This window comes from Salvelinus sp. IW2-2015, linkage group LG34 (genome assembly GCF_002910315.2).
Source record: "Salvelinus sp. IW2-2015 linkage group LG34, ASM291031v2, whole genome shotgun sequence".
NCBI lineage: Eukaryota > Metazoa > Chordata > Actinopteri > Salmoniformes > Salmonidae > Salvelinus > Salvelinus sp. IW2-2015.
The window spans coordinates 3,071,857-3,085,308 of record NC_036873.1 but is presented as its reverse complement, the minus strand read 5'-3'; the positions used below and the strand labels follow the sequence as shown (position 1 = coordinate 3,085,308).

The 13,452-nt window shown below is 41.3% G+C and overlaps 2 protein-coding genes across 4 annotated transcripts; both read left to right on the top strand.

The window, feature by feature from the left end:
• The first annotated feature begins 2,315 nt into the window (after positions 1 to 2,315).
• On the top strand, positions 2,316 to 12,387 carry LOC111958318 (uncharacterized). Of its 3 annotated transcripts, XM_070437189.1 has the most exons (7): positions 2,316 to 2,417; positions 2,628 to 2,873; positions 3,801 to 3,931; positions 4,123 to 4,290; positions 9,206 to 9,370; positions 10,885 to 10,996; positions 11,204 to 12,387. In XM_070437189.1, the coding sequence occupies exons 2-7, from the start codon at positions 2,636 to 2,638 to the stop codon at positions 12,181 to 12,183; spliced, it is 1,794 nt and encodes a 597-aa protein (XP_070293290.1). In that variant the 5' UTR covers positions 2,316 to 2,417; positions 2,628 to 2,635; the 3' UTR covers positions 12,184 to 12,387. The 3 variants fall into 3 exon arrangements, with proteins under 3 accessions (XP_070293290.1, XP_070293289.1, XP_023990589.2); XM_070437188.1 differs by having other exon boundaries at positions 2,365 to 2,873; positions 9,209 to 9,370; XM_024134821.2 differs by having other exon boundaries at positions 2,365 to 2,873.
• LOC139023665 (zinc finger protein 528-like) lies at positions 4,300 to 7,358 on the top strand. Its single transcript, XM_070437231.1, has one exon. The coding sequence runs from the start codon at positions 4,501 to 4,503 to the stop codon at positions 5,362 to 5,364; it is 864 nt and encodes a 287-aa protein (XP_070293332.1). The 5' UTR covers positions 4,300 to 4,500; the 3' UTR covers positions 5,365 to 7,358.
• Positions 12,388 to 13,452: the final 1,065 nt, after the last annotated feature.

The window sequence follows — 13,452 nt, the reverse complement described above, 5'->3', positions numbered from 1 at the left end:
CCATCTACTGCATCTTGCCTATGCTGCTAGGTCATCACTCATCCATATTTATATGTATATATTCTTATTCCATCCCTTTACTTAGATTTGTGTGTGTATTAGTTAGATTACTTGTTAGATATTACTGCCGGAACTAGAAGCACAAGCATTTCGCTACACTTGCAATAACATCCGTTAACCATGTGTATGTGACCAATAACATTGACGCAACAGGGATGGTAAAAACAGCTTGATTGCCATAGCACCATCAGGGAAACAGGGAAAAAGTTCTTAAAATACAGCAGTTCTGTAACATCTTTAATTGAGCCAATAATTCTCTTTAATTGCCGACCTCAACACGTTATGGAAAGATATTAACTGTACACGACAGCCAATAAATTGGCAGATGCAAACATATCATATTTAGTGGACAGCAGTTATTGAGGGCTTGAACAAAAAAGGCGGTTTGCGAGTTTCGTTCATACTGGTGAACCGGCGTTTGAGTTGTGTGCAATATCAGCAGTCCCTTGTCTATGGTATATCTTAGCATGCATCATTGAAGGCTAAGTTTAAATTGTGTGCAGAGCAATGGACATATAATGCACAATGGCTCAGGAAAGTCTGGGTTGGCATTACTCCGTATAAAAAACAGTCGGGCCTGGACCTACAGGCCGTGGTGAAACCATTTGCACACAAAATGAGGACTTCAGGAGACCAGGGGAGTCTCAAGTTGTATTGGACAAAAACAATCAGCGTTTTGTGTGATGTAAACAAGGGGTGTCAAACTCATTTTGCCCTGGGGGCTGCATTCGATCTTCAACGAGGTCTGTCATATCATTGCGAGAGTTGCGGAAAAAATAACTAGCCAATGTTTGCAATGATAATGAGAAATTAATCGCTATTTTGACTGCCTGTATGTCTTGCTTGTGTTTTGAAATTATTGCCTAAATATACTGTTACAACAGACAAAGTATTTGTGATCATGTTTTTTTTGTGTAGGCTACAACATGAAAAAATAACATGAAATTGCGCTTGAGGCATGGAATGCATAATTTGAACATGTCGACCATATCTTCATTGTGGCCTACAACATGAAGTTTCCCCACCATATCAATGAGGGGGAAGCGGAAGCTACTTGCGCAACAGAGGCGTAAAAAAATCCTGCACATGCGCAAAATCTCCGTATCTATGTCCATGACGAATCGGGTTCCAGAAAATCCGTAACCGCGCCACTCCATTAAAATAATAGCCAGTGTGAAGAATAAAAACCCAAATATGCAAAGGACGATATTGCATATTTATGCATTTTGTGTACCTATTTAGCATACATCACCATGAAGAAAATGACATATCTATAATTATGCACTTCTGTGTAGTACAGATGAGGGACCCATGATGAAATTCTGTTACTGTAATTCTGTTACTTGGTGTAAATCCACTTCACTTACTGTAGTTCAATAACAAAAATAACAATATTCTAACCAAAGGTGTCATGTCATAACTTTCACCCCATTCTTTCTGCAGACATCTTTTAATATTTAAGAGTTTTTAGAAAATGTGGTCACATAAAACATTTAGGGAGATTTTATTGAGATTCTTTGCATCTGCACAGGTATTCCTGCAAATGTGTTTTTGTCAAATGTTCAGTGTAACTTGTTAAAAGTAGTCATTGTGCATAGAGTTGTATGGTTTGTTAAACTTTTACATCAATGGTTTTGTTTGGAATTATTTTAAGTAAAATAATCTGAGCCTCAGCGCAATTCCATTACTGTTGAATTACCCAGAGACAGTAATTTTAGGCTCGAACAAGGACAGTTTAATATTTACCTTACTGGGGTGATGTAGATGGAATAAAGTAATTATATTATTTTCTACTTATATTCTTGCTAACACACTGTTCTTTCTAAACACGTTTGCTCTCAGTTTAAAAGATACTGATCATATGAGATGTGATCTGTAACGTAATAAGCAGTACCGTATTTCAAAGAACAGCGCCACAGGAGGCTGCTGAGGCGAGGGCAGGTAATAATAATAGCTGGAGCGAATGGAATGGCATCATACGCATGGAAACCATTTATTCCGAAATGTGAAAGTGTGCTAAAGGGCATGGGATAAAGGAGTGTGTAGTTTCAGTGGAACAATCTGTGGGGGTGCCAAAATGTCTGTTTATTGCTATGGTCATTAATTGTCCCGCACAGTTGAAATGGAAATCCCAGAAGATTGATTGTGGTAGTAGTAGCAGCAGCAGATATTTTAGTGCAGGGGGTTTTGAGAGAAGGGCTTCCACCCAGGATCTGTTAGAGCTTCTTTTTTTGTGAACAAAATGTGCGATTCACACTCCGACCTGTGAAAGGCAGTAATACGCAACACAGCGTCTAGTCTGCCGGAAAACCATACAAAAAAAGAAGAAGTAAACGGTGACCAAGAACAGTTTCCAGGTTAGCGTTGTTATTTATGGATTTATTAACACTCTGGAACTCAAGATATTACTAATTTAACTGCACAATATCACACACTTACCACATGTAGTCTTTAATTCGCATTGGAGACCAGACGTTGTCAATAGAAGTTATCTAGGGGACGATAGCTAGCTAGATACTAACGTTAGCTAACAATGGCTAACTGTATTGTTTTTCACACTCAAATAGCCTCCGTCATGGAGGTGCTGGCGAATGCAGCCGTGGCAGAGATCTGTAAACTCGTAGACGACGACTATGCAGTGTTTCGTTTGGAAATAACTCAAAGCCAAAAAGAAAACAGGACATTGCGGAGGAAACTACAGCTACTGGAACTGCAGGTGGCACGGGAGCGCACAGAGAGGACAATAAGAGACCGCGGCCTCGCCAGTCCCGGTAGTGTCAAGATCCTCGACCGATACAGAGCAATGGCAAGAGGTACATTTAGCAGAAGGCCGAGGCTGTAAATATATGCCTGTCGCCTCCTGCACATGTGTTCAGATGTGTGACAGCGGCCCAGCTGCGACATCATCTCTGAGAGGTCATCCTTTTAGGGTCTCTATGCTGCCACCTACTGATATGTAAATCAATCTCTCAGTCCAGCTCATCTCTCAGGAAAAGTAGGGGTTTCGAAAGGAGTGGACATTTAGAAAGGAACCATATAAGAAGATGTGGGGTTTTTGAAAGGTGCAACTCAAGACGTCGTTTGGGTTATCGGACGTTAGTCATGGTCTGCACTCTGCAGAGATGACAGCAAGGAATTTCAGTTATGTAAAGAAAATGTCTATTGTGAGCTGGAGTCTTTGAACGTTACTTACAGGTAGCCATGTATGTAACATTTTTTTTCGTAAATGTAAGTACTAGCTAACGTTAGCTACCTTAACTTTTTTTACAATGTATTATTTATTATTGAATATTTGAAATATAATTGACATATCAAGTCATGGCGGTTCCAGCGCTTCCCGAAACGCCCACTCCTTTAAGACACCCCCACTTTCTAAAGGGATGACTGCTCTGAGAGATGATGTAGCAACTGGACCCTATTGAGATGTGTTGCCAAGAATTGGGTCATGGGCAGTTTTTGGATATTATGCAATAATTCCCCTGATTACTTAGCTAGCTGTCTTGCTCAAAGACACTCATTCTAACCAGATTCTTGATTTACTGCACTTATAATTTACTCAATGAAAACAATGTGATGCATGGAATATAATACGTCAATCAATAAATAGTATATCAAGAAGTTATGAGAAGTGTTGCCTTACATCCTGGCCAATTCTAGACAGTGTCAATAGTGTACAGTATAGCATTGAGCATTGACAGTAGCTAACCTAACCACCTCTTTTCCCCCAATCACTCTCTCAGGTGAAGGACATCTCACTGGAGGCCACAGGAGCTTTGTGAAGCCAGCAGGACACAATACATGGAGAGATGACCAACCAATCACTGTTGATGAGGGGAGTGGAACCTCAACCCAGCACATTATCATGATAGAGGTTAGTGTAATAGTGTTGCATAAAAAATGTGCTACTTTGTGAATCAAAGTATTTCAGAAAGGCTCCCCTCAGCTATTCACTTGTTTACATGTACATCCTTATTTATCTGCCATAGGGGAGCTTGTGAGACTTCCCTACAACATTGTTATACAATTGAACTCATGTACTGATAACCTCTCTTTTTGTGTCAGTCTGCAGAGGCTGCAGGTCCTGGAGTCAAGCAAGAGAGGTCTGAAGGAGAGGAGGACCTACGGCACAGCAGAGCCATTCAGACTGGAGCAGCTGACGCGCCCCCTGTAGCCATGGAGGACCCCACCACCCCCTCAGTGCAGCCCAGGACCCGACGCAGAATCACGGAGGTCAGTGGAACGCCGAACGCCGTCCTCAAGTCAGAGACAGACACCGAGACTTTAACGGGGCTGGGGCAACTTGGCTGTCCTCTTGCTTCCCGCTCAGAGTATTTACTTTATGGTAACACGAGCCAGAGGACGGTGAGATACCATCTGTATTCAAGTGACTTGTTACAGACTCAGAATGGCCCGTCCTGTTCATATGCTACAGAGACAGAGATGATACCTGGTGACATGCCTTTGGTCTTGGATACACAGACTAATTCAATGACAGGGGACTGGAACCAGTACAGTAGTAGTGTATACTCTGAAGGGTGCCTAGATAAGAAGGGGGAGGGGCTGGTCGTAGATGAGGTGACTGTGAAAGTGGAGGGCGGCGCTCCTCTGACATGGAATGCAGAACAGACTCACTTAGGAGAAGGACACTCGCAGGGAAACACCAGTGACTTCTTAGACTACAGGGAAAGCTTAGAGACAAATCTAAATGTTGCGACCCACTCCCCTTTACTCGCGTTCAGAGATCGCGACCCAGTGTCCACGTCGATGGTACCTTCCAATTCACACGGCCGCATCTTTTTCGATCAGGTATTGAACTCAAACGACAGGGCTAGAGCCCAGGCTCAGGGAGGGGGTGCCACATCAGGCAATAGTAAAGAGAAACGGTTCCTCTGCATGTTCTGTAACAAAGGCTTCAGCTGCCCCCAGAAGGTGGAGATCCACCAGAGGGTCCACACAGGGGAGAAATCCTTCAGCTGTACCCAGTGTCACATGCACTTCGCCAAGGCTGGCAACCTGAAGAGGCACCATATGGTCCACACAGGGGAGAAACCCTTTAGCTGTAGCCAGTGTCACATGCGCTTCGCCCAGGCTGGTGACCTGAAGAGACACCAGAGGGTCCACACAGGGGAGAAACCCTTCAGCTGTACCCAGTGTCACATGCGTTTCTCCCAGGCTGGTGACCTGAAGAGGCACCAGAGGGTCCACATGGGAGAGAGGCCATTTGCCAGTACGCACTGTGGGAAGAGGTTCTCAGAGAGGAGATACCTCAGGATGCACCAGCAGAAAAAACATTCCACTCTATAACATAGAGAGTAACCATTCCACTCGATAGCTTCTTACATTTAGATCAAACCCTGCATTAAAGGAAAATATACATTTTCATTGTTGTAAACAGAAAAGATCCACCGATGCATTTAGAATAACAAGAGTAACAGATTTCAATGTTGAATATTCCTGGGTAGAATATTGCATCCAGACATTGTGTGGAACACCTTCCTAATATTGAGTTATACCCCATTTTTGCCCTCAGAACAGCCTCAATTTGTCAGGGCAATGACTACAAGGTGTCGAAAGCGTTCCACAGGGATACTGGCCCATGTTGACTCCAATGCCTCCCACAGTTGTTTCAAGTTGGCTGGATATATTTTGGGTGGTGGAACATTCTTGATACACATGTAAACTGTTGAGTGAGAAAAACCCAGCGGCGTTGCAGTTCTTGACACACTCAAACCGGTGCGCCTGGCACCTACTACCATACCCCATTCAAAGACACTTAAATCTTTTGTCTTGTGTCTTGCCTATTCACCCTCTGAATGACACATATACACAATCCATGTCTGTTGTCTCAAGGCTTAAAAATCATTCTTTAACCTGTCTCCTCCCCTTTATCGACACTGATTTTAAGTTGATTTAACAAGTGACATCAATAAGGGATCATAACTTTCACCTGGATTCACCTGGTCAGTCTGCCATGGAAAGTACACTGTTTTGTACACTCAGTGTATGATGGGTTTAACAACAACAAGGCAACAGTAAACCTGTCGAGACAGGAGATGCGCGTGTTCAACGTTTGGAGTTTCAGTTGATTGCTATAGCGCCCTCTTGGGCCAATCAGTGTAATTCTGTAAATGCCAGGGCCCGGTTTCACAAAATGGTTCGAACGATGAAAAGGAAGCGAATGGAGAAGAGAAAGATGCCCGTCACCTTATTTTAAATCAGCCACTTACTTAGATAACTAGCAAGTTAAGCTTAAGCAAAATTCTGTGTTTTTCACACAGGAAATATCTTGCTGCGTTTTGTAAACACAGATCTAAAATGCTTATTGTAATTTCTGTAAAATGCAATATTGACTTTCAGCAAAACATCAGGAAATGTAGCTGGCTACATTCTTTCTATGATAAACATTAGAAAGATGATGGCCATGCATCGCTTTTGCAAAGAAAAATACTTTGCTTTTTCATTTGTAAGTTCATTTATTTGTGTGGCTGCCAGGCAAATAGCTTTGCACTTCTGTTGTCAGCTTAATTTTCATCAGATATTTTCTGCCGATTATGTTTCACTAATGTTTTTATTGTGAGGGAAAACTATAGTTGCACATCCCTGATCACACTATTGAAGCAAAAAACACACTGACTTTCAATATAAAACGCGACGCTGTCTACACAGCAGGACTCACCTGCACCCGCTTTCTCCCGTTGTGCTATTTGCAAACCAACTGTTCTGGGGAACTGCAGTAAGTTTCATAATGTATAATGAAGAACGCAATCTGCTTTATCTCCTAACGCATTGCACAAGTTGACTGCAGGTATTTACTTAATAGGATCGGACCCTTTTTTTAAATTTTTGCCTAAAATGACATAATCAAATCTAACTTGCCTGTAGCTCAGGCCCTGAAGCAAGGATATGCATATACTTGATACCATTTGAAAGTAAACACTTTGAAGATTGTGGGAATGTGAAATTAATGTAAGATAATATAACACATTAGATCTAGTAAAAGATAATACAAACAAAAAAACATGTTTGCTCCATGTTTGAAATGCAAGGGAAAGACAATTAGGATTCTGTGTAATTTAGATGTTGTCCACAAGATAGCAGCAGTGTGTGTGCAAAGTTTCAGACTGATCAGTTTATTAATTATTTTATTTTATTTCACCTTTATTTAACCAGGTAGGCTAGTTGAGAACAAGTTCTCATTTGCAACTGCGACCTGGCCAAGATAAAGCAAAGCAGTTTGACACATACAACAACACAGAGTTACACATGGAATAAACAAACATACAATCAATAATACAGTAGAAAAAGTCTATATACAGTATGTGCAAATGAGGTAGGATAAGGGAGGTAAGGCAATAAATAGGCCATAGTGGTGAAATAATTACAATTTAGCATTAACACTGGAGTGATAGACGTGCAGATAATGATGTGCAAGTAGATATACTGGGGTGCAAAAGAGCAACAACAAAAAAATAACAATTTGGGGATGAGGTAATTGGATGGGCTATTTACAGATGGGCTATGTACAGGTGCAGTGATCTGTGAGCTGCTCTGACAGCTGGTGCTTAAAGCTAGTGAGGGAGGTAAGAGTCTTCAGCTTCAGAGATTTTTGCAGTTCGTTCCAGTCATTGGCAGCAGAGAACTGGAAGGAGATTGTAGATGTTTAATGTGAGTCTGGAAGAAGAGTTTACAGTCTAACCAGACACCTAGGTATTTGTAGTTGTCCACATATTCAAAGTCAGAACCGTCCAGAGTAGTGATGTTGGACGGGCGGGCAGGTGCGGGCAGCGAAGAATTACACCACTTTTACATTACACCATTTTGTATCAAGTGTGCCAGGAATTTGCCCAAATGTGCCGAATTGATCAATTTATACATTTAAGTACAAAAATGCTATGGTAATAAAAAAATTACGTTTACACACTCCCAGGAATGTCATACATGATGGATCATAAGGGGGGGTGGAGCCAGAGACAGCAGTGGGGTCAAACTGTAGAACCCAGTTACTACATTTGAATATAAAAATAGATTTTTTTTCAAACAAAACTACACTACATTTTATCTATGGGACACTCAGGATGACAAATCAGAGCAAGATTACTGAAATGTAAGTACATCATTTACCTTCAGAGGTGAATGTATCAAACCAGTTGCCGTGATAAGTGTTTTGTTGTTGTGCACTATCCTCAAACAATAGCATGGTCTTTATTTTCTGTAATAGCTACTGTAAATTGGACACTGAAGTTAGATTAACAAGAATGTAAGGTTTCTGCCCATGTAAGACATGTCTATGTCCGGGAAAGTTGGCTGTTGTATACTATGTTTTCTAGTCACATTATCGCATATTGAGCAACAATTGTCCCGGTTTAGGGACACTGATCCCGTAGCGGTTTTAAGTAGCTACAAATATAAAAATGTATTGAAAAACTGCAAAGAAATAGTTAATACGGTATTGATAAACCATCCTGTGGCTATTTCCAAATACCCCAGTATACACGGTTTACCTCCCAAGCCTAGTTCCTAATGTTTTGTACACTCGGTGTATAAGGCATATACTGTATAAGCCTAAAAAGTCTGTTAGATATTGTGTTTGTACTGTGTAGTCTATAATGATGTTCACAAATGCCTATTTCATTACTTCCATTCAATACTTCATTTTTTCCCCAAGACACTTTTAATGAGAATATGAATGCAGATTTGTAGTTGATATGTATATGTGTGGTGTACTTAAAACTTGTTTATGTTTATTAATAAACACAAAATGGTACTCTTCCAAGACTATCATTGAGACTCTCGTTAGTATACATCACATCTGATTTCACCCTATTCTGCATATACCCAACAGCACTTTATAACCAATATACACTTACTAAATATGCCTACACATACCCACACACTAACAAACACCTACTGTACATGTCAAAATAGTTTTGTCAGGTTTGTCAGACTTTTGACTTATCATAGCTGACTCATATTTATGTCCACCATGATGAGTTTAACAACAATGAAATCATTCTCTAACTACAGTATAGAACTTAAACGTAGTGGGGATGGGTAAACACTCCATGTTGAAAGTGTGTTTATTATCTGTGTGTACGTACCTGAGGGAGTGTATGTCTGTGTAATCTGTAACACCTCTCTTTTCCAGGAGGAGGAGGAGGGTCCAGAGGTGCTGCTGGTGAAGGAGGAGGGGTGTGAGGAAGGTCTGGGGAACCCTGAGGGGACTATAATCATGGAGGACAAGCAGACTACACCTCCTGAACCCACAGAGGAACCAGCTGAGCAGCACAGGACCACACACAGTCTCACTGAGGTGAGTCCACTGTGAACTACTGTCTGTATGGTATTAGGCCTCTCAGAGTTGGAGTGGTGATCTAGGATCAGTTTGTCTTTTAGATCATAATGAATAAGACTATATAGACAAGTGGGGATCTGATCCTCAATCAGCACTTCTACTCTGAGACTCTGTGTGGATACTGGGCATCTCAGAAAAGGTCCTAGGAATCCAGTTCAAACTTTTTTTAAGACTAAAAAAACACCCAGTTCAGAGTAGGTTTTAGGATGATGTTAAGACACTGCTCAGACAGTCTGAGCCAGGAGTAAAATACACTCATAAAAGTTTCTCCGCTGGTAATCTCGACAGTTTGAGTTACTGCAAAGGAAAGATGGTGATGACGCTCATTGGCATTGTCGCAAATAATGGGGAATAACCAATCGCAATGAGGCAACGCCAGCTGTGAACTCTAGAGCAGTGATTCCCAAACTGGGGAGGCAGAGTGTAATTTCAAAATTCGTTTTTCTCTTGTCATGTCAGTCATTGCATACCATAGAGAGCTATTTTGAACTTGTCAGAAATGTCCAGATCAACTAGCCCATGTCAGCTAACAGTTTTTTAGCCCATAGATTTTTTTGTAATGCTTGAGTCACTCAAATATTACGGGATGTTCCCCAATGCTGGAAGGGGGCCTTAGTGAAAAAGTTTGGGAACCCCTGCTCTATAGCACGCTTTAGACAACCACAATGAATGTGACTGAATGTTGCAATAGTAAATCGTTTGATATCATTTGTCACCTGACACGATCACTTTGCCTAGTCTTAATTATTGCCTATATAATATGTTGGCACAGAGACAACTCTCTATATCGCTTTGGCACAGTAGGCATCAAGTCACTTGTCAATAATGTTGCATGCAACGTTTTACTAAAGGTCTATAATTTTCATTGAACACAATCAAAGTTAACATAAGCTCTAGATGCCTTCCATTTCTACAAAGGGATAGCTTGACATAACGTGTTGTAGGAAATTCAATAATCAAAGAAAAACATGTTTATACATTTTTGCCAAGTGGTTATAAGTATTTAGACATATCATGTGAAATGGGCCTCATGAAATTATTATCAAAAGTGCAAGATATAATGTTGCATGTAGGTCTATATTATTTATGGATTGATCATATAGAAATATCAAAACATTATTTGAACAACTCTAAAGCATTTGCAAATGGCACAGGAACATTAGACTCGCTGCATATTTACCCATAAGAGTAGGAGTAAAATGTCTCTATTCTCAGCACTTATGACCAATTTCCTACTCTGAGATGCTTTCTGGATACGGGCCCAGGTCTTGATCAATTTTGTATTAAGTGTGGGACTATGTCTTTGAATTATGAAACCATTGAAGAGTGTCAAGTAATCAAATCAACTAACCTGTTTGCATAGCACCGCACGGCATAGCAATGCCTCTTTGCCCAATCAGATGATGCCTCATATCAGGGTGCTCATATCAGATTTCTTGATCCAACACCCTCTCACTCTGTATCACTTACAGTCAGTAAACATGGAGGATGGGAAGCCTGATCTGCTGCTGGTCAAAGAGGAGACAATAGAAGATGGACCAGAGAGCATTGACCTGCTGAGTGGATTAAAAATGGGGGAGCAAGGTAAGAGAGAAATACATATAACCTACAATCAGTAATAGATCTTCAATGGGACTATTTTTTATTTTCTTCATTCATAAAATGAAATCAATACAACTTATGTTTACATACAAAACACACACATTATAATGTATGAACTTTGACTCAACTGCACATGTATAGTCTTCTCTGCCATGGTTGTGAAATCTATTTTCTAACTTCTTCCTGAAGGTGCTTGGCTGGAGGCTAACAGAGCAGACTGGGTGGCCATCTTGGATTCCCAGACCCAGACGGGTGCCGCTAAGAGCCCAGGGGACAACATCACTGAGCAGGCCAGGACCAGAGGGGACAGCATCAACTTTGGGCTGGGGAACAACATTGTTAACCACAACCAGAAACAGACAGTCGAACACAAAACAACAACCGAACTTAGTCTCCATGACAACAGACTGGCTGAGACCAGGGCGAGGCGTAGACTAGGTCTGCGGGGACAGGGACGTGTCCATATTCGGCTGGAGAGAACAGACACAGACTCGGCTAGCGATGCTCCGTCCTGCTCCTATAGATGTGATTCAGAGAGACTGATGGCGCCTCTAACAGGTGCTGCCTTCAGCCTACCTTCTATAGGATCTATCAACTGGAATATGGACCCTGTGACAACACAGACACTCCCTGGCCTTCATCCTCCTCACACTCTCCTAATGTTAAAACAGACCTCAGACAATGCCAGTGCCTCAATGCTAAATGGCTACACAAGCCCATTGACAAATGACAGTAGTAGTAATGCTATCAGCAGATCTGGTGGCAAAGAGAAGCGCTTCCCATGTTCATTCTGTGGGAAAGCCTTCAGTTTCCCCAAACAGGTGAAGATCCACCAGAGGATGCATACGGGTGAGAAACCCTTTGTCTGCCCCCTATGCCGGGCCAGTTTCTCCCACCCGTCCAACCTGAAGAGGCACCAGAGGGTCCACACAGGGGTGAAACCCTTCAGCTGTACCCAGTGTCACATGCGCTTCACCCAGGCTGGCCACCTGAAGAGGCACCAGAGGGTCCACACAGGGGAGAAACCCTACAGCTGCCCCCAGTGTGAGAAGAGGTTCTCCCACCAGCACCATCTGAAGATGCACCTGAAGATCCACACAGGAGAGAGGCCGTTCGCCTGTACGCTACCTCAGGATACATCAGCAGAAAATGCACACAGCCTTGTATAGATTGTAGTGATATGTTGTATTAGCTAGTATAGTGTAAAGTGACATATAATGTAGTACTAGTTAGTTTGTAGTTAATTCTGTTGGTTTTGGATGTAAAGGGAACTGGATGAGGTGACCTGAGGAAAGAATGAGTATGATGAGGCAGAGTAGGTGATGGTTGGTGTGACCATTTAAAAAACATTAAATACAAAATTGGCTCTGTGCTGACTGACTTGGTTATTTTTGTATCATTGCAGGGACTGAGTTTCCCTTCTGTCAGACGAACCAAAACATACTTAATTCTTGAATCAACACATATGGAACATTTTTATTAACTCCAATGACTCCATGCTGTTAGTACTTGAATCACAGTGTTAAAGATGGGCTTGACTGTGGTTAACCTTTTATAATATCATGTTTCTGTGTGTACAGCAAAGAGTTTCTTATATAAACCTTTATGCTTTTCTGTTGAATTTGGTGAATATCTGCTCTGAATTAAGATGCAAAGACGTCTGCAGAAAGAATGGGGTGTCAGCTGTGACATGACACCTAGAGTTTGTGAACATCTATTAGGGTAATTGAACTACGGTAATTGAAGTTGATTTACATCCGGTAACAGAATTACGGTAATTACGGTATTACGTTATGGGTCCCCGATCTGTACTATACAGAAATGCATAATTATGGATTTGAATGTTCATGTTGATGAATTCTGAATAGGTACACAAAGGTAGAAATATGCGATATCCACCGTTGCATATTTGGGTGTTATTCTACACACTGGCTATTATTCTAATGCACTCGACCCCCAAACAAGACCACAGTTGGTCCGAACCAGACAAATCTAAACCTATCATATACAGTTGAAGTCGGAAGTTTACATACACTTAGGTTGGAGTCATTAAAACTCGTTTTTCAACCACTCCACAAATTTTTTGTAAACAAACTATAATGCATGTGCATGACAAGTAATTTTTCCAACAATTGTTTACAGACAGATTATTTCACTTATAATTCACTGTATCACAATTCCAGTGGGTTAGAAGTTTACATACACTAAGTTGACTGTGCCTTTAAACGGCTTGGAAAATTCCAGAAAATGATGTCATGGCTTTTTCTGATAGGCTAATTGACATAGTTTTAGTCAATTGGAGGTGTACCTGTGGATGTATTTCAAGGCCTACCTTCAAACTCAGTGCCTCTTTGCTTGACATCATGGGAAAATCAAAAGAACTCAGCCAAGACCTCAGAAAAACAATTATAGACCTCCACAAGTCTGGTTCATCCTTG

Coding starts and splice junctions, on each gene's coding strand:
- LOC111958318 (XM_024134821.2), top strand. CDS start 2,594: ATGGCTAACTGTATTGTTTTTCACACTCAAATAGCCTCCGTCATGGAG. Junction 3,932..4,122: donor AGCACATTATCATGATAGAG/GTTAGTGTAATA, acceptor TTTTTGTGTCAG/TCTGCAGAGGCTGCAGGTCC. Junction 4,291..9,205: donor CCCGACGCAGAATCACGGAG/GTCAGTGGAACG, acceptor TCTCTTTTCCAG/GAGGAGGAGGAGGGTCCAGA.
- LOC139023665 (XM_070437231.1), top strand. CDS start 4,501: ATGATACCTGGTGACATGCCTTTGGTCTTGGATACACAGACTAATTCA.